This window comes from Suricata suricatta, chromosome 3 (genome assembly GCF_006229205.1).
Source record: "Suricata suricatta isolate VVHF042 chromosome 3, meerkat_22Aug2017_6uvM2_HiC, whole genome shotgun sequence".
Classification (NCBI taxonomy): domain Eukaryota; kingdom Metazoa; phylum Chordata; class Mammalia; order Carnivora; family Herpestidae; genus Suricata; species Suricata suricatta.
In genome coordinates, this window is record NC_043702.1 from 91,016,786 (window position 1) to 91,038,759 (window position 21,974).

At 37.5% G+C, this 21,974-nt stretch overlaps 1 protein-coding gene across 3 annotated transcripts in view; it reads right to left on the minus strand.

Moving 5' to 3' along the window:
* RAB3GAP1 (RAB3 GTPase activating protein catalytic subunit 1) overlaps window positions 1-21,974 on the minus strand; it is a 99,767-nt gene that overhangs the window by 54,624 nt on the left and 23,169 nt on the right. For all 3 annotated transcript variants that reach the window (XR_003906695.1, XM_029934670.1, XM_029934669.1), the window contains exons 6-7: window positions 2,871-2,990; window positions 1,463-1,628 (exon numbers count right to left, since the gene is read on the minus strand). Coding sequence is in view for 2 of the 3 variants with exons in the window: in XM_029934670.1 (XP_029790530.1) it covers window positions 1,463-1,628; window positions 2,871-2,990 (286 nt within the window). In the remaining variant the exon portion in view is untranslated. The remainder of the gene's footprint in view (window positions 1-1,462; window positions 1,629-2,870; window positions 2,991-21,974) is intronic.

Here is a 21,974-nt window from a genome sequence, read left to right on the forward strand (position 1 = left end):
ACAGATGCAACTTAAGCACATTAAAGGGTTATTTCTCTAAAGTTGAGGACCCGATTCACCATTTACTCATATGACTTTGCTCTTTAACAGCTCCTCAAACTTAAGCCCCAATTTTCTTTCCCCAGAGTAGTACAAACAAGTCTTCTATATCTCTGTGATAGTGTCTTTTATAAAATACCAAGGATGTACTAAGTACATTCCAATTACCCTTACTGCTGTCATAAAATATAAGCCAGATTCATTTTAAAAATAAAATAAAATGAATATTTGGGGTGAGGGGGAGGCGATTTAGAATCCAAAGTGTTGAGACCTCAAGGAGCTTATAGTCAAAGTCCCAAACATACTTATCTGAAAAGGATGGCAATAGCTGACCCTTGAACATAGGTTTGAACTGTGTAGGTCCACTTATAGATGAGGTTTTTACAGTTTAGTACTATAAATGTATTTTCTCTTCCTTACAATTACCTTTAAAAAAAAAAAATTTTAACATTTATTTTTGAAAGACAGAGAGAGAGCACAAATGGGGGAGGGGCAGAGAGAGAAGGAGAGACAGAATCCAAAGCAGACTCCAGGCTGTGAGCTGTTGGAACAGAGCCTGATGAGGGGCTTAAAACCACAAACCGTGAGATTATGACCTAAGCCAAAGTTGGACGCTTAACCGACTGAGCCACCCAGGTGCCCCTTACAATTTTCTTAATAACATTTTTTTCTCCAGCTTACTTAAGAATATGATATATTCTTACATGAATTATATAAATTAAATGACATATAATACACAAAATATATATTAATCAAGTGTTTAAGTTACTGGTGAGGCTACCCGTCAACACCAGGATGTTAGTAATTAAGTTTGGAGGAGTCAAAAGTTTAAGTGGATTTCTTAATTTTTTTTTTTAATGTTTTATTTATTTTTGAGTCAGAGACAGAGCATGAGTGGGGGGAGCAGAGAGAGAGAGGGAGACACAGAATTGGCAGCAGGCTTCAGGTTCCGAGCTAGCTGTCAGCACAGAGCCCGACGCAGGGCTTGAACTCAAGAAAGTGAGATCATGACCTGAGCCGAAGTCAGAGGCTTAACCAACTGAGCCACCCGGGCACCCCTTAAGTGGATTTCTGACTGTGCGTGTGGGAGGTGGGGTGTCAGGGTCCCAACTCCCACAATGTTCAAGGGTCAACTGTATTACTATTAGAGGAGAAGGAGCAGAAAGAGATAACACAATAAATAAATGTTAACAAACAACAAAATTACTTTGATTAGCTATTCTTTAGCATTAGTACACTAAAAATCTAATTGGATACTGTTTCTTTAAACATACATAGCAATTTATGTAATTAATTATATCTTTTACCAAGTAATTACATTGTTAACATTATAGAAAAATGTTTCTAAGTACTCAATAAAATAACCAAACTGCTTCTTTTATCTGGATCCCAGATAAGAATGATAATATCAATGCAAACTCACAATCTTTGATTTGAAGATATCCAGCAGTCCTGATAAGTGAGTGTACTGATTTGGCACTTTCCGAAGATGAACCATTTCAAAATCAGTTCGGACACCATGACCCTGACATTCACCCACATACATTCTTCGCCATTTGTGATGAATTTGCACAAAGAGTGGCACCTGGCTGTAGGACAAAATTCAACAGGCATAAATTTTAAGTTCATTAAATATTGAGTAATTCCTAAATCTAAAAAATTTCCCATTATTTTAATCTCAAATATTTAAAAACAATAAGAATCATTCATTAGACTTATATTTATAACAGAGACACTGCTAATTCTTTTCCTCCTCCTCTTCACTTTACATAAGCTTCAGAATGTAAACAGTTTATATACTCCTTGTAAGAGAAAAGGAGTTAATGATTTCTCTAGACCAGATGACATCTAAGGAAGGACTAGGTGAGAATAACCAGACAAAGCTATCATATGCATATTTCAGACCTCCAGCACTAGACATCTCCATACCAAGGACCTCTGGCTCCAAGGACTAACACCTGGGCCCTCCTCTTTGTTCTGACCAGTTCCTGGATGCCAGAGAGGACATGTACACCAGACCACAATCCTCAATAAAAATCCCCAGACCCCAAGCAAAGACAAGACTCCCTTCTATCCTGAGTCTCCCAGACACTCCGTCTGTACTTGCACTCTCTCTACACCTTTAATAGTCTCTGCTTTCGTCTCCTGTTGGCTCATATTTGATTTCTATCCTGCACCCATCCAAGGATCCTCTTGGTTGGTCCTGTGGGACCCTCTGTGGGGTCAGGCCTGTTGGTATCACTATCATATTAGCCTTCCAGAGGCAAATAAAATTTGATTCACAAGTATGAAAATACAAAGTAAACCAACATTGGTAGTGAAATAGTTTTTACTTTATCATTTGAAAATAGAGCCAATACTCATTATTCAGATTTGCATCTCTGCAAGTAAACCTAGTCCCCAAAATCAATACCCTTCGCACTTTCAGTCATTTGCAGACATGCAGAGCAGCAAAAAATTTGAGTCACCTGACATGGGCATTCTCAGATGAGGCTGAATGAGGCAATGCTTCATTTTCAAGTTTTAAAATTAGATTTGTAACAAAATTTAAATAAACTAAAGATTTGGAAGTAAAACACAAGAACAGTACTTCTTACTCTTCACTTCAAATATTTATTGAATATTTCAGTTAAATTTCCCTTTAGAAATGCACTCACAAAAGGTTTTGAGTTTGTCCTTCCCAAAGATATTCCAACATAGTTAACACACAAGTAGGAATCCTAATGATCATTTTTTGAGAAATCTAATACTTAGTAACCATTCTCCTTCATAAATTATAATTAAAAATGGTTTTTAACTCATTGCCTAGATTTTCCAAAATGTCCACCTACCAGCCAGTGTTTCCCAAAGCAACGGACACAGAACTCAGAAGCAGATTGCACTTAGATTCACTGAGAACTGCATCATGGTTTGCAGCAGGGGCAATCACCACAAACTCCCGCAACCCATACCTAAGAAAAAGAATCACTGCCATTAAAAAGGAAAAACTTCAGAATACAAAAATCCATTATTTAAAAAAACTTGAAAAAATTTCCCTGAAGTTTAGCAAGTCACATCTGTACTATAGGTGTTTCTCTCTTTTTTAATGACAATGGACAATAGCAAATTTCCTTCAGTTAGCAAAACACTTCCATTATTCACAAATTTCCTGTCTATTCTTGACAAATTAAAAGCCGTTTGCTGAAATCACACACACACACACCAAAAAAAATTAATAGTTTTGCCTAAAAAGTTTCCAAGACTTAATGGTTGTTTTAATTAACTGGTAACATTAAGTCCACTGGTGTGGAAAGATGAACTTCGATAAATTCCCTAAACAGTAAGGAATCAGCCATCATGTATTTGTGCTGTTAAAGTTGAGCACATGGTTTACTTAGGTATCTTAATTAACGAATTCTTGTATTCTTTTATTCAGTAACACATTTTAGGAGTCACGAAATACAGAGAATCACCTACTCTGGCTATGATATCTTTCTATGAAAAATAAAAATTTCTCATTTTGTTGTCAAGTCCTTTATACAAATTTGTGGTCAAACTTCACAAAAATGTAAGGTCAAGTTAGTGATTTTGCCCACTGAAAATTTCTGTTCTATTCACTCCTCAATGTATTTTTATTTAATGATTTTGTTTTTATCTTAAGTTTATTTATTTGAGACAGAGAGAGAGAGCAAGCAGGAGAGGGGCAGAGAGAGAGAGGGAGAGAGAGAATCACAAGCAGGCTCCACACTGACAGTGTGGAGCTCAAACCTACGAACTGTGAGATGGTGACCTTAGCCGAAGTTTGATGCTTAACCAACCTAGTCACCCAGGCACCCCTTTAATGACTTTTTAAAAATAATTTATGAAAGGGATTATTCATTTGCCTCATTTATTTTAACTCTGGATATGCAGAGTTGTGAATGTTCATTTTTATGAACATTCTCAAGAAATCTCCCAGTGATAGAGATTAAAAAATAGAAAATAATCCAACCCATAATCTATTTATTGTTCAGATGACAAAATTTCATCTCATCTTCTTACCTTGCATCCACCTCCCTATCCCTGAAATCAAAAGTAGTTATGCAGAAGCAGTATTCAATACTGGAAAGAACCCAGAGCTGTGATCTCTAAGCTCTAAACGTTTTTAAAAATATATTTTCCTCTTTTTTTTAATGGCCTTGGAAGAAAGAAAACAAAACAGGTGAACATTTTCCCCATGCCATCATCTATACTGTGAAATCAGTCAGCAGTTCTTGGTTATTCTTCCAGAAATACTCTGGGTACTCACCATAACCTCAAATAAGATTACACTAAGTATGCTTTCTGTGCCTCCTTTTCAAATGCTAATCCCCTACTGATCAGTACTCCATCTCCAGTTTTATGTGGTTGCAACCATACTACCAGTGTTTATTTCAGCAATTATAACTGTGGGCTAACATCCCATACCTCGCTGAATAAAAGAACATCTGTATCTTAAGCACTGATGGCTGCTGCCTAACTATGTTCTCCCTCTCCACACAAACTGTTCCAATGTATACTCCCAATAACCATAAATAAACCACACTGAACTGCTTCCTGTATATCTGCAGTGAAATCAGTTGTGTCCTCTATGTTTCTGTTTCCTCTAACTGGAATGTTTCCTTTCATTTTATCAATATCTGACTGATACTTTTCTGAAGAGTTACCTCAAATACCATCCTGTCATTCCATTAAGAATGTTCTCTTCTCCAAACTCTAATATATTTTAAAAATTACTATTATTATCTTTGAAAGATCAATATATATCACTGATTTACTTTCCATACTAAACCTACACGAAGCCTGAGATGATGTCTTCAGGTAAGCAAACATTAAGTGAGGGTTTTAAAAAATGAGCAAAATCAACAACAAAAAACAAGCAACCAGATTAAAAAGTGAAAAAAGAACTTGAACAGACATTACACCAAAAAAGATACACAAATGGAAAATAAGCACATAAAAAGATGTGGTCAACATGACTAATTATCAGGGAAATGTAAATCAAAACCACAATGAGATATGGCTTCACACCCCTTAGGACGGCTATTTTAACAAGCCAAAAAAAGAAAAAAAAAAAAAAAACCAAACAGATAACAAGTGTTGGCAGGGATATGGGAAACTGAGAACCACTGAGCATGACTGATGAGAATGTGAATAGTAGAACCATTATGGAAAATAGTACAGTGATTCTTCAAAAATTTAAACATAGAATGATTCCTCATATGGGTATATACCCAGAAAAATTAAAAGCAGGAACCCAAAGAGATACTTGAATATACCTATTTACAGCAGCTTATCCATAATAGCCAAAATGTAGAAATAACTCAAGTGCCTATTCATAGATTACGGATACACAAAATGTGATATATATACACACTCAAATATTACTCAGCACTAAAAGGAAAAAAAATTCTGATATATGCTACAACACAGATTAGCCCTAAAGACTTGAGGCTAAGTGAAATAAGCCAGTCACAAAATGATGCATACTGTAAGATTACACTTATTTGAAGGTACGTAGAGTAGTCCAACTTACATAGAATGTAGGATGGTGGTTACCAGGGCCCAGGGCCCTGTGGATGAAGGACTAGGGAGTTACTTAATAGTTACAGAGTTCCAATATGGAATGATGAAAAACTCCTGGAAATTAGGAGCGCCTAGGTGGCTCCGTCAGTTAAGCATCTGGCTTCAGCTCAGGTCATGATCTCACGGTTCATGGGTTCCAGCCCTGTATTGGGCTCCTTGCTAATGGCTCAGAACCTGGGGGACTGCTTCAGATACTGTGTCTCCCTATCTCTCTGCCCCTTCCCTAATTGTGTTCTGTCTCCCTCAAAAATTAACAAACATAAAAAAATTTTTTAAATAAAGAAAATACGAAAGCACCCAATGCCAGTGTACACTTAAAAAATTGTTTAAATGATATTTTACTATGTTTTACCACAAAAAAAATTAAATAAGCAAAGCTGATACATATTTTAAATAAGAAATATAAACAGCTAATAATTCTACCCAAAGATGTTCAACCTCACTAGTTATAAGGAAAATAAAATTAAAACAAGATATCACTGTTAACCAATTAAATTGGCAAAAGATATAAAATGCTAGTTAAGATCCAGTGTAGCAAGAGTCTGGGACATGCCACAGACCGTGGTAAAAACTTTTAAAACCTTTTTGGAGGGCAAAAGGACACAATATATCAGGAGTTAAAATTCACAAATTATGAACTAATTATCTCTCTTATTATGTTACAAAACATTCATACAAATGCATGAAGCTATACAGGGATACCAAATGCCTTTTTGGTTGTTGTTGTTTCTCAGTGCACACAAAAGTTATTTTTACACTATACTGTAATCTATTAGGTGTGCCAACAGCATCATGTCAAAAAAAATGTAAATAATTTAAATAAAAAATACTTTAGGGGGACGCCTGGTAGCTCAGTCTGTTAAGCATCGGATTTCAGCTCAGGTCATGATCTCATGGTTCCTGGGTTCGACCCCCATGTCAGTCTGTGCTGACAGCTCAGAACCTGAAGCCTGCTTTGGATTCTGTTTCCCTCTCTCTCTCTGACCCTCCCCCGCTGATGCTCTGAGTCTTTCTCTCTCTCTCTCTCAAAAATAAACAAACATTTAAAAAAAATAAAAATTTTAAAAAAGGGTGGGAGATGCCTGGGTGGCTCAGTCACTTAAGCATCTGAGTTTGGCTCAAGTTTTGATCTCACAGTTCAGAGCCTGGAGCCTGCTTCAGATTCTGTGTTCTGCTCTCTTTCTGCTCCTCCCCTACTTGTGCTCTCTTTCTCTCTCTCAGAAAAAATAAATAAAAATTATTTTTAAAAAAAGAATATCCTTTTTGTATTCACTGGAATATTTCCAATGCTCTTCATTCCTTCCTGTGGATCCAAGTTATCACCTCTTTAATAGTGCCTATAAGGTAGGTCTCTTGCAATGAATTCTGTCTTTATTTATGACAGTGTTGTTATTTCATCCTTTCTTTTTGAAAGATGGTTTTGCTGGATATAGAATTCTTGGCTGGTGTTTTCTTCTTCCAAAACTTAAGGTCACTGCACTGCTCTCTGGCCGCCAATGTTTTTGTCAGCAAACAGTATTGTTCTTTTGTACATGATGAGTCATTTTTGTCTTGCTTTCAAGATTCTCTCTGCTTTGAGTTTCAGCAAGTTGACAATAATATATTTAGATGTGGTTTCCTGTGTTTACCCACTAGAGATTCATTGAGATTCCTGGGTCTGTATGTAAATGTTGTTTGTTTTTGTTTTTTCATTGAATCTAGGGATGCTTTTGGCCAATATTCCTTGGAGTATTTTTCTTTCCTGCCCTTTCTTTCTCTTCATCTAGCATTTCCATAATTACAAGTATGCTTTGGAACACCTGACAATGACCCACAGATCTCTGAAGTTCTGTTCCCTTCTCTCTAGTCTTTTTTCTTTCTGTTCTTCAGATTGGATAATTTCTATTAATCTTTCAAACCCACCCACTCTTTCTTCTGCCATCTCAGACCCGCTTTTGACCTCATCTGATGAAAGTTTATTTCAGTTATACTTTCCAACTCTAGGGCTTCCATTAGGTTCTTCGTTATAGTTTCTATTTGTTGAGATTTCCTATTTGACTCATTGGTAGCATATTTTTTAAATTCTCTGAATATGTTTACAACTGCTTTGAAGTTATTGCTCAATTCAACATCTGGGCCCACTAAGAGTCAATTTCTACTGACTTTTTTCCAACTTCAATATGGGTCACACTTTCTTGTATGACCCTGTATATCTAGTAATTTGTGGTTAAAAACTAGATTTAAATAATATATTGTAATAAAACCAAGTCCTGTTTAACTTTTCTGAAGGTTGTCTCTTTTTGTTTGTATTTAGTAACTTGACCAGATTTAAACTGTGTAATCAGGCTTTCCCAAGATATTCAGCTACTGATGTCTCTATTCACTCACTTTATTCTTCTTAGCCTGGCTCCCTAGGAGCTACCCATTGTCAATATAGCTTAGTGGTAAGCCAGTAACTGGGGCACAAAATATGCTCAAACACCTGAGACCATAAGACTTTATTTATTTTTTTAGACCATAAGACTTAACTTTCTGTTAACTGATCAGTTGAGGGGAGAGGGGTTATATTTAAAGCTGCAACCAGTTCTGAAGTTTGGGTTCTCTTGCATCTCCCATGAACATATGTAGTTTCCCTATCATATAAAGAAGTGTGCAGAATGTATCCTACTCTTCTATGGCTTTCATACATACATTAGCTCCCTATTAAATTTCTGACTTATCCGTTACTTGCCTTGAACTAGAACTGCAGTCGTGGCCTTGTTCACATACAGGTTTTCCTTATCCATTCCCACTTAACTCTGCTACAGGTTTTTGTCCTCCACCTAGAATCAAGTCTGCCCATTCACTAAATGAACTGGTGGTTTTCATGACCAGCCTAGACTGGAAAGCCAGTTCTCACCAACACAGACTGGGGAGAAGAGGGCAGTAACAGGAATAGTCACAGGCAAAAGGGACAGAAGATACACTATCTTAACTGAACCTCGAGTAGTTTTTTTTAAAACAAGATGCTTCTCAATTTGTTGTCTGCCTTTGTACAATTTCCAGTACCCTAAAATGGTTTCCAATGTCCTTCCTTCCTTCCTCCCTTCCTTCCTTTCGCAGAGGAGGAACTGCCAAATTAAATTATGTTGCTGTTACCAGAAATCTTCAAGACATTTTTGCTTTTGAAAGAATAAGAATATTTTATGGATCCTTAGAGCTATTCTAAAATACCATTCTCTCAAAACCATCAGGTCCTTTTACACATACCTCTTTCTATAGCCAGGAAAAAAAAAAAAGGCTTTAAAATCACAAAACTAAATATATTTTAAAAGCCACCATAATTACTCAACTACACAACTTACAAGATTGTGGGCCATTTCTTTAGTTTGTTGCTGTTACTCCCTTAAAGTGTGGTTGCAAGCTGAAGGTCGTCAAAAGATTAGACGAGACAAAGGCAAAACCACAGAGACAAAATTTATCATGAATTAAACCCAGCTGTACTGGGTTTAAAAAGTACTAAAAAGTATTTTTTTAACACAAAAATACTTTTGTACTTTTCAAGCTTGGTAGAGCCTCCCAGGCAAATAGCATTTATGCTCTTTTTGTATTGTTCTCATATTGCCGCTATAACAAATTACACAAAATCAGTGGCTTAAAATAAATTTATCTTAAGAGTTCTATAGGTCAGAAGTCTGACAAAAGTCCCAACATCGACCTGTCAGCAAGACTGTGTTCCTTTTGGAAGCTGTAAGAGAGAATTCATTCCTTACCCCTCCCAGTTTCTAGAGGCTCCCCTCATTCCTTAGCTCCTGGCTGCCTTACTCAAATCCAGCAAAAGCAGGCCAAACTCTCATAGTACACTACTCAGACACTGATTCTCTTCTGCCTTTTTTCCACTTTTAAGAACACCTGTGATTTCACTGGGACCATCCTGATAATCCAGGACATATCTCCTAATCTTGAAGTCAGTTAATTAGCAATCCTAATTTCATCTGCTCCCTTGATCTCTTCTTGCCATGTAACCTATATTCATAGGTTTTAGAAAGTAGAGATCTTTAGGACATAGGGAGTTTCAGTATCCTGCCTACCATTCCTTCTTATTAAAACCTCTGCTCAGGGGTGCCTGAGTGGCTCAGTCGGTTGGGCAGCTGACTTTGGCTCAGGTCATGATTTCACAGATGGTGGGTTCGAGCCCCACATCAGGCTCTGTGCTGACAGCTCAGAGCCTGGTTCCCTGCTTCTGATTCTGTGTTTCCCTCTCTTTCTGAACCTTCCCTGCTCACACTCTCTCTCTCTCTCTCTCTCAAAAATAAATAATAAAACAATTTAAAAAATAAAAAAATAAATAAACCTCTGCTCAGTAAAGACCTCATAAATTTACATTTGGGCATAAATGTCTCCTAGGTTAACATCTGTATCATTTTCAAGGCTACCTATTTTATAAGGAGTAAAAATAAAAGGAAATAAACCCCTACAGATGATTTTTAGAAATCAGCCATTAGAGGGGTCCCTGGGTGGCTCAGTCAGTTAAGTGTCCGACTTCGGCTTAGGTCATGATCTCACAGTTCATGGGTTCAAGCCCCGCATCAGGCTCTGTGCTGACAGCTCAGAGCCTGGAGCCTGCTTTGGATTCTGTCTCCCTCTCTCTCTGCACCTTCTCTGTTCACGCTCTCTCAGTCTTTCAAAAATAAACACTTTTTAAAAATTAAAAAAAAAAGAAATCAGCCATTAGAAGATAAAGGGTAAGTATAAAAGGATATAGAAGTATCTAATAGACCACATCATTAAGATCAATTACCTTGCCTACAAGCCGACGAAAACTGATCATACCCACATATCTTTTAAGTACCAGTTTTATAAAATACCCTTAAATAAGTTAAACAGGCTTAGAACTCATATGGCAGGTGCTTGATATAAAATTGAAACAGCAAGATTTGAAAATACATGTAGACAGGTAAACTATCAAAAGTGAGCATTTGTCATAAATGCCAAATTCTACTTCTAAAGTTTGATTTGAAAATATAAGTTAATCATATATTGATTTTATCTCATTCTGACAGGGTCCAACTGTGCTAACTGTATATGTATACAATGTATAAATGAATATTTTCCATAAGAGTTTTCACATTTTCAATGTCACTGTTTTAGTATTAACTTTAGTTTAATTTTTTAAAAAGGAAATGTTTATAGGTGAATACTTCCATGCATATTATTCTTCAGGTGGTAAGCAACATTACAAGTAAACATTAGCCTTGAAAACTGTAGAATTTTAATTTTTAAATTATAATTTTAAAATTCTATTTTAAAAAAACAACTATAAGAACATTATAAAATCTTCTTAAGATGCCTAATTCACATTTGGCCCAAAATACACAGATATCTTCTCATCTTTTATCATTATCAACTCTCTGCTGCTATACTTGCAGGTTTTAAATTCTTAACTTAAGCATCATCATCTCTACTAATGCTCCTGTTCTGCCATGAATGTCTTTTTAACCAACTTTACCTGGCTTTTTCTCACTGTCCATCAGGATTCAAGTGTGGTAATGCCTCTTCTAAAAACAATTTCCCAACTTGATCTGGATTAAAAAGAACCACTTCCTATGAGTTTGAATCAAGCCCTGTGCTGCCTTCTGTGAGAGCATTTATCAATAATGCTGCCACTGTTTCCTTATCTAGCCTCCTACTAATCCCAAAGTTTAATGAGCTAGGGATCATATTGTATCCTTAGTATCCTGGTATCTCAGTAGCTGGCTCACAGTAAATGTTTAAAAATAATGTATACTGGGGGGAAAAAATACATATCCCTTTAATATGGTTAATATTCAAATAATTCTCAAAAGTTTGATTGCTGGCCTTCTAATCTTTAAGATCAATTTTTTTAAAATGGAAGCAACATGGCACACAGGCAAGACACAGACCCTCCCCTTCCCTCAAAAAACACATAAGTATTTGTGCTTATAAAATATGACAATGTTTAAAAATACACAGCTGAACATCACAGGTGCCTGGATGGCTCAGTCAGTTAAGCATCCAACTTCAGCTCATGTCATGATCTCACCATTCCCAAATTCAAGCTCCACAAGCCTCACAATCTCCATGAGCCCTGAGTCAGGCTCCATATTGACAGCTCAGAGCCTGAAGCCTGTTTCGGAATCTGTGTCTCCTTCTCTCCCTTCTCCACTTGCACTCGTTCTCTCGCTCTCTCTCTCTCTCAAAAATAAACATTAAAAAAAATTTATAACTAAACTTCAAAGAAAAAAGATAAAAAGGATGACAGAAACAAAGAGGGAACTGAAAAGCCGAAGAAAGCATACAAGATGACTCTGAAGAAGCCCAGGGGATTACAAACTCTGGATTATAGGCCCTAAGAGCTAGGAACTAGAGATTGAGATTTTTATAGGAGAAGACTTTTAGCTACTAAAAGCCTGTTGGTATGACTCACAGAGATGTCTTCAAAACTGACCATGGTCTGATAGATTCAAGAAACTGAGAACTGTAGAAGAAAAGTATGTGTACGTCTGCAAATACCATGTATTTTAGCCTTGGAGACTGATTAGGTATACCCAGTCCAGGGGAGGTAGTCTCTGGCATGTATTCAGGATAGGCCATGTCTAAGAATATCCCAGTCTCATAATAAATATGAATAAAGTAAGCCCTGGAAACTGTAATTCCAGGAGCACATCACTCAGGTATTACCAAGTCTTTGCTTATAAACCACTGGGAGTAGGAAGCTGCCTTCTATCTCTTCAATGATGTCATCAATCTCTCCACAAACCAGCTTCCTTCCATAACCTACAGATCTATTCAAGCACTGTAGGTGCATGACTTTCCATCAACCCCAATCAGCACAGAAGTGGTAATGTTGTAAATTGTCCCCCAGAGATATGGGTGTATATATGAGGCAAGGAACAGGAACTGAGACTTCAGCTTAAAGCCCCCCCTGAGAAGGGACCCCCACCTCAATAAAATGAAAACTCCCCACCCAGGTCGTTTTCATGGCAAATTCTACCAAACATTCAAAGATAACATCAATTTTACACAATCTCTTCCAAAAGATGGAACAAAATACTTCCCAACTCATGTTATAATGCTTGATATCAGCATTTCCCTGATATCAAGAAAAAGTACAGTAGTCCCTCCTTATCAATGGGCGATACATGCCAAGACTTCTTATAGATGCCTGAGACCACGAATAGTACCAAAGTGTACATATACTGTTTTTTCTTATACACACTTGACAAATTTATAAATGAAGCAGAGTAAGAGATTAGGAACAGTAACTAATAATAGAACAAAACAATTATAATATACAATAATGAAAGTTTTGTGAATGTTCTCTTTCTCTTCCTCTAAATATCTTATTGTACCGTACTCGCTCTTCTTGAGATGGGAGATGATAAAATGTCTACATGATGAGATCAACTGAGATGAATGATATAGGCACTATGACCTAGCACTAGGCTACTACTGACCTTCTGATATATCAGAAGATCATTTGCTTCTGGACTGCAGGTGACCTGTGGGAGCTGAAGCCATGGAAAGCAAAACTGCAGGATGCGGATGGTAGGGGAACTACTGTATATGATATCTACAAACCAATACTCCTCAGTAATACAGACATTAAATTCCTCAACAGAATAACAGCATAACAAATCTAGCAATACATATAAGTACAAAAACAAATTATACCACAAGAAAGTGTGCTTTATCTTGGGAACATATAGTTAGTTAGATATCCAAAAATCAATCAATATAATCACCATATTAAAAATCTAAGGAAACAAATGATCATATCAATTTAAGCAGAAAAAGCATTTGACAAAATTCAACATCCATTCATGATAAAAACTCAGCAAACTAGGAATAGAAGAGAATTTTCTCAACTGATAAAGAGCATCCATGAAAAATCTATAGCTAACAGTACACCTAATGGTAAAGGACTAAATGTTTGGCTTCTGAGATCAGGAAACAAGGCTAAAATGTCAACTCTCACTACTCCTATTCAATATTTTAATGGAAGTCTTAGCCAGTTAAAAAATGTATGGAAACAAATGAAAACGAAAATATAACAATCCAAAATCTCTGGGACGCAGCAAAGGCAGTCCTAAGAGGAAAGTATATTGCAATCCAGGCCTATTTCAACAAACTAGAAAAAGTGCAAATTCAAAATCTAACAGAGCACCTGCTGGAACTAGAAGGGGAGCAGCAAGAGCACCCCAAACCCAGCAGAAGAAAAGAAATAATAAAGATCAGGGCAGAAATAAACTATAGAATCCAAAAAAAAAAAAAAAAAAAAAAACAGTCGAGCAGATCAATGAAACCAAGTGTTGGTTCTTTGAAAAAATAAACAAAATTGATAAACCTCTACCCAGGCTCCTCAGAAAGAAAAGAGAGAGCACCCAGATAGACAAAATAATGAATGAAAGTAGATCTAGTACAACCAATCCCTTAGAAATACAAGCAATCATCAGAGATTACCCTGAAAAATTATATGCCAACAAACTGGACAACCTAGAAGAAATGGACAAATTCCTAAATGCACATGCACTACCAAAATTCAAACAGAAAGAGATAGAAAACATAAACAGACCGATAACCAGTGAAGAAATCGAATCCGTTATCAAAAATCTCCCAATAAGAGCCCGGGGCCAGATGGCTTGCCAGGGGAATTCTACCAGATATATAAAGCAGAGCTCATACCCATTCTTCTCAAACTATTCCAAAAAAATAGAAACAGAAGGAAAACTTCCAAACTCATTCTACGAAGCCAGCATCACCTTGATGCCCAAACTAGACAGAGACCCAGCAAAAAAAGAGAACTACAGACCAATATCCTTAATGAATTCAGATGCAAAAATACTCAACAAGATACTAGCAAATCGAATTCAACAGCATATAAAAAAAAGTATCCATCATGATCAAGTGGGATTCATTCCTGGGTTACAGGACTGGTTCAATATTCACAAATCCATCAATGTGATACATCACATTAACAAAAGAAAGGCTAAAAACCATATGACCCTGTCGATAGATGCAGAAAAAGCATTTGACAAAATACAGTTTAAAAAGGCAAGACACAGGCAGCTCTTTCTGCTGTCGCCATGCTCTAATAAAATCATCTTCTGCACAAATAAATAAATAAATAGATAAGAAAAAGAAAGAATTGGAAAGGAAGAAATGTAACTATCCGTTTCACAGATGTGACTATTTACCTAGAAAACCCAAAAGACACTACAAAACTCCTCCTAGAGCTAATAATTGGATTTAGTAAAGTCATGGAATACAAAATGAATGAACAAAAATCATATTTCTATATACTAACAGCAAAGAGCTGGAAAAAAATTTGAAACTGTTAACAATAGCACCTAAGAAAAAGAAAGCAATAATTAGGTATTTAGATATTAATCTGATAAAACAGGGAGAAGGAGTTAAAATGGCAGAGTAGTAGGAGACCCTATGCTTGCGTCTTCCCTCAAACACAGTGAGATATATATCAAATCATTCTGAACGACCAGGAAATCAATCTGAGGACACATAGAACAAAATGCACAACCAGGGAGAGAGACAAGAGGCAACATCATCAAAGTCAGGAGGTGCAGAGATAAGATTTGGGGGGGAAACAGACAGTGAACACTACGGACGGGAGGCAGCACAGAGGTGAGAGAGAGAGGGGGAGGGTGCACACAGGGGATCACACAAGGAAAGCATATTCTCAAAGCCAGTGACTGAGAAAATGAGAGGGGCTGATTATCCTGAGATTTTATAACCAGTGGAGCTCAAAGACTAGAGTTTTAGAGGCCTATGCCATGGCTACTATTTAGCGCTGAAGGTGCTGCAGTGCTCCTGTGGAGGAGGGCAGAGAACCCAGGAGCAGATGGAGCATTCTGACGATCCCCTGGGAAACACTGGAAGAGATGGCTTCCTCTTCTTGGAGCATATCTTAGAGAGGTAGCACTGCCTCTCCAGGGACAAAAGAGCAGGTACCATGACATTCTCCTGCCCCTCCGCTCCTGTGGAAAAAGGAGGACAGAAAGCTCGAGAGCACATGGTGTGATCTGAGGCTCCCCTGGGAAGCACTAGGAGAGATGATTTCCCCTTTGTGGAGCACACCTGGGAGAGGTGGCATGCCTCTCCAGGGACAGAAGAGTCAGCAGGTGCCATTATGCTCCCTACCCCTCAGCATAGGCACAGAGACACTGGCCAAGGATGGCTAACCTGGACACTGACTCTTTGCTGCAGTTTACTCCAAACTCCACACCCTTGCAGTTTTGTTGAACAGCCCCCCTGGGACAAACCTGCATCAGTCCCAGTGCAGCAAAACCCTCTCCCAGAGAACCAGCACAGGTCCTTGCCATAACAGGTCCCTAAAATTTGGAGTTTTAAAACTCAGCTGGCAACGCTGGGATAAAACAGATGTGCACTGCCCTGCCAAGCAGGAAGACGGCCCAGACACAGACATATTGGAGGTAGCGACATGAGGGAAGCTTGGGACATACAAGGGGAGATTGTTTGCCGTGTGGGAGAGCTACCTGAACAGCAGTAGGCACGGATTTTGTTCTCGGGGATAAGGGAGAGGGATGGAGCCATTTCTCACTCCTGCACCTCAGCATAAATCAACCTCAGTAAGCAGTACAGTGCCAACAATGGCAAGCCCCACTCCCCTGTACTCTGCAGGTGCTGCTTTTCTTGGGCAAGTGTGCCTGAAAAACAGAGCAGTGACCCCTGCCCCCAGAAGACCAGCACAAGCACCTTGTACGCACCATGTCAACTGACTACAGAGTTCTGCAATACTTCAGCTCTAGTGGAAAAAGCATCAGGTCTCTTTTAACAAGCAGAACAGAACACACCTAGTTAAAACATGCCACACTCTGGCCAAAGTCCAAGCACTTCCCAGTGTGTACAAGGAGAAACTCTGCAGAGGACTGACCTGAGGGAAAGAGTAGCCAAAACACTGCAGCAGAGTGCACACAGCATACACTAGAGACAATTCCCTGAAGTACCAGGCCCTGGACAATATATGACCTCTTCAGGAGCCATTACTCTCCAGACCAGGAATCATAATGGGCTTTCCTAACACACAGAAGACAGAGACCTAACACACAGAAGATAGAGGAATTCATCCCAAAAGAGCAAGAAAAGGTCACAGCCTGGGATCTAATCAAAACAGATATAAGTTATATCCAGGATTTAAAACAACATAAGGCCACTAGCTGGGCTTGATAAAAACATAGAAGACACCAGAGAACCCTTACCTCAGAGATAAAAGCCTAAAAACTAGTCAGGCTAAAATGAAAAATACAATAACCGAGATTCAAAACCAACAAGATGTAATGGCCATAAGGATGGAAGAAGCAGAGAAATGCATAAGCGATATAAAAGATAAAATTATGGAAAGTAATGAAGCTGAAAAGAATAAAAGAAAAATATCAGCTAATAAATGTAGGCATAGAGAACTCAGTGACTCCATAAAGCAGAATAACATTCAAATCATGGAATGTTACTCGGTGGTCAAAAGAATTAGGGGCAGCTGAGTGGCTTAGTCAGTTAAGCATCCAACTTCAGGTCAGGTCATGATCTCACACTTCATGGGTTCAAGCCTCACATAAGACTCTGTGCTGACAGCTCAGAGCATGGAGCCTACTTCAGATTCTGTGTCTCCCTCTCTCTGCCCCTCCCCACTCATGCTCTGTCTTTCTCTCTCTCTCAAAAATGAATAAATGTTAAAAAACATTTTTTAAAAGAATGCAATCTTGCCATTTGCAATAACTAGAGTGTATTATGCTAAGCAAAATAAGTCAGAGAAAGACATCATATGACTTCACTCATATGTGGAATTTAAGAAACAAAACATAAACATAACGAAGGGAAGCAAAAATAAGATAAAAACAGAGAGGGACAGAAGCCATAAGAGACTCTTAAATATAGAGAACTAAGGGTTGCTGGTGGGGTGATGGGTAGGGGGATGGGCTAAATATTTGGGTGATGGGCATTAAGGGCACATCCCCTTTAATGAGCAGTGAAATGTTGGGATGTGCACTGGGTGTTATATGTAAGTAATGAATCACTAAATTCTATTCCTGAAATCATTATTACTCTATATGTTAACTAACTTGGATTTAAATAAAATTTAAAAAAAGAAATGGCAAAAGACATGAATAGACATTTTGCCAAAGGAGATATACACATGGCTTAGAGACGTATGAAAATGTTCTGAACATCACTCATCATCAGGGAAATACTAATCAAAATGAGGTATCACCTCATATTTGTCCAAATGACTAAAATGAACAACAAAAGAAACAACAAATGTTGATGAGGATGTAGAAAAAAGGGGACCCTCTCACACTACTGGTGGGAATGCAAACTAGTACAGCCACTCTGAAAAACAATATAGAGGTTCCTTAAAAAGTTAAAAATAGAACCTACCCTACAATCCAGCAACTGCAGTACTAAGTATTTACCCAAAGGATACAAAAATACTGATCTGAAGAGATACATGCACCCCGATATTTATATCAGCATTATCAATAAAAGTCAAATTATAGCAAGAACCCAAATTTCCATCAACTGAAGAATGGATAAAGAAGATGTGGGAGATATAGATATATACAGATATATATTGATACACACACACACACACACACACACAGGAATATTACTCAGGCATCAATAAGAATGAAATCTTGCCACCTGCAAAGACTTGGATGGAGCTAGAGTGTATAATGCTAAGCGAAATAAGCCAGAAAAAGACAAATACCATATGATTTTACTTATTTGTGGAATTTAAGACATGAAACAGATGAATATAAAGGGAGAAAAAGACGCAAACCATTAAACCGACTTTAAATCATAGAGAACTGCTAGAGGGGAGGTGGGCTAGATGGGTGGTGGGTATTAAGGAAAGTATCTGTGATGAGTACTGGGTGTTGCATGTTACTAATGAATCATTAAACTCCACTCCTGAAACTGTTATTACAACAGATGTTAATGAACTTGAATTTAAATAAAACTTGGGGGAAGGAAATCAAAAAAGACCTAAATACTGGAGAGACTGTGTTCATCAGATGAAAGAGTCAGCATAGCAGAGATATCAGCCCTCCCTAAACTGTCTAGAGATTTAAGGAAATTACAATCAAAATTCCAGTGGAACTTTTTGTAGATATAAACCAATTCTAAAATATAAGTGGAAAAGCAAAGGAGCTAGAAAAGCCAAAACAACTTTGAAAAGGAGGAATAAAGTTAGAGAATCATACTAGTTTAAAGACTTACAACAATAAGACATATACCCACACAAAATTAGCCAAATGATTTTTGACAAAGGTGCAAGTCAGTCAATAGAGAAAGGAAGCTCTTTTCAACAAATGATCTTGGAACAACGGAACAGGGGCGCCTGGGTGGCTCAGTCAGTTAAGCATCCGGCTTCAGTTCAGGTCATGATCTCACGGTTTGTGGGTTTGAGCCCCGCATCGGACTCTGTGTTGACAGCTCAGAGCCTGGAGCCTTCTTCGGATTCTGTGTCCCCCTCTCTCTCTGACCCTCTCCTGCTCATACTGTCTCTCAAAAATAAAAACACACATACACACACAAAATTTTTTTTGGAACTGAACAATCATTTGCAAAAAAGGTGACACATGTATCATGGTAATATAAGGTGTTAACAGTGGGGGAAACTGGGTGAAGGTATACCAGATCAATCTGTACTATCTTTGCAACTTTCTGTAAATCAAAAATAAATCAAAATTGTTTTGAAGTGCTTTTTTTGTTTTTGTTTTTGCTTTTTAAGTGGCAGAAACCTCTGTACCCTGGGGCAAAGAGTTCTTTAACACAGCACCAAAACATGTCCCATAAAGCAAAATATTGATAAACTGATAGAACAATACATCTATTAGAATGGCTAAAATAAAAAATACTGACACGGAGTGTTGACGAAGACGCAGAGCAACTAGAACTCTCAAACGTTGCTGGTGGGAATGCAGAATTTTTCAGTCACTCTGTAAATTAGTCTGGCCATTTCTTTTTTTCCTTTTTTTAAAATTAAGTTTTTATTTTAATTACAGTATAAGCATACAATGTTATACTAGTTTCAGGTGTACAGTATAGTGATACAACAATTCCATGCGTCACTGAGTGCTCATGACAAAAGCACTTCTGAATCCCCATCACCTAGTTCACCCATCCTCCCACCCACTTACCCGCTGGTAACCGTTAGTTTGTTCTCTATAATCAAGAGTCTGTTTCTAGGTTTGTCTTTTTTTCTTCTTTGCTCCTTTTTGTTTCTTAAATGCCATGAGTGAAATTATACAGTATTTGTCTTTCTGACTTATTTCACTTAGCATTATACCCTCTCTATGTTGTTGCAAATGCCAAGATTTCATTTTTTATGGTAGAATACCAGTGTGTATATCATATCTTCTTTATTCATTCATCTATCAATGGACACTTGGGCTGCTTTCATATTTATATTTTATATTTATATTATATAAATATAAAAGTTTATGATATAAATATAAATTAAAAAATAATATATTTATATTTACATAAATATTATATTAGCTGCTTAGCTCTTATAAATAATGCTGCTATAAACATAGGGGTGCATGTATCCCTTTGAATTAGTGCTTCTGTTAAATAGGGGTAAATACCCAATAGCGTATTGGATTGTAGGGTAGTACTATTTTTAACGTTTTGAAAAAACACCATACTGTTCTCCACAGTGGCTGCACCAGTTTGCATTCCTACAAAAATGCAAAAGAATTCCTTATTTTTCCATATCCTCTCCAACACTTACTGTCTCTTGTGTTTTTGATTTTAGACATTCTGAGAGGCATGACATGGTATCTCAGTGTAGTTTTGTTTTGCATTTCTTTGAGGATGAGCATCTATTCATGTGTCTGTAGGTCACCTGGAAGTCTTTGGAGAAATGTCTGTTCATATCTGCACATTTTTAAATTAGGTCATTTGTTTTTTGGGTGTTGAGTTATATTGTTCTTTATATATTTTTGATACTAACCCTTTATCAGATATGTCATTTGCAAATATCTTCTCCCATTCTGAGTGTTTCCTTTTAGGTTTGTTGGCTGTTTCCTTCACAGTGCAGAAGCTTTTTATTTTGATGTTGTCCCGATAGTATATTTTGGTCATTTCTTATAAAGTTAAAAATATACACCTACCATATGACTAGCAATCTCACCCTAGGCATTCATCCCAGTGAACTAAAAATGCACTTTTACACAAAAATCTTTTACAAATATTTATAACAGCTCTATTCATAAATGCCAAAACCCAGGGGTGCCTGGGTGACTCAATCAAACATCTGACTCTTGATTTTGGCTTGGGTTGTGATCTCACAGAGCGTGATCTCTCAGTTCACGAGATCAAGTCTCGCGCTAGGCTCTGTGCTGACAGCACAAAGCCTGCTTGGGGTTCTCTCCCTGCTCACATGCTCTCTCTTTCTCTCTCTCAAAAATAAACTTTATTTAAAAAAAATTTTTTTTTATGTCTTTATTTTATTTTGAGAGAGAGACAGAAAGTGAGCAGGGGAGGGGCAGAGAGAGAGGAAGACACAGAATCTGAAGCAGGCTCCAGACTCCGAGCTGTCAGCACAGAGCCCGACACAGGCCTTGAACCCATGGACTATGAGATCATGACTTGAGCTGAAGACAGATGCTTAACCGACTGAGCCACCCAGGTTCCCCAAAAATAAACTTTAAAAATAATAAATACGGGGTGCCTGGGTGGCTCAGTCGATTAAGCATTCAACTCCAGGTCAGGTCATAATTTCGAAGTTTGTGAATTTGAGTGCCGCGTCGGGCTCTGTGCTGACAGCTCAGAGCCTGGAGCCTGCTTCAGATTCTGCGTCTCCTCCTCTCTCTGACCCTCTCATGCTCTCTCTCAATAATAAATAAATGTTAAAAAAATTTTTTTAATTATAGTAAATATAAATGCCCAAACCTAAAAATAACTCTAATGTCCTTCAAGCAGTGTATAAGTAAACAAACTGGCATATAGTCTGACAATAGAATACTGCTCAGCAATAAAAAGGAATTGTTGATACAGAATTACTTCAAAGGATCTCAAAAGCATTATGCTGAGTAAAAGAAACTAGTCTCAAATAGTTACTATATGATTCCACCTCTATGACATTCTTGGAAGGATAAAACTATCAAAACTAAAAATACATCAGTCATTGCCCAGAAATTATAATGGACAAGAAGAGTTTGCTGGGGAAGTTACAGAACTGTTCTATATTCTGACTGTGGCAGCAGTTTTAAGAAACCTATACATAGGAACATGTGTGTGACTGGGTTGGTTAAGCGTCTGACTTATGTTTGGGCTCAGGTCATGATCTCACAGTTCATGAGATCAAATCCCACATCAGGCTCTGTGTT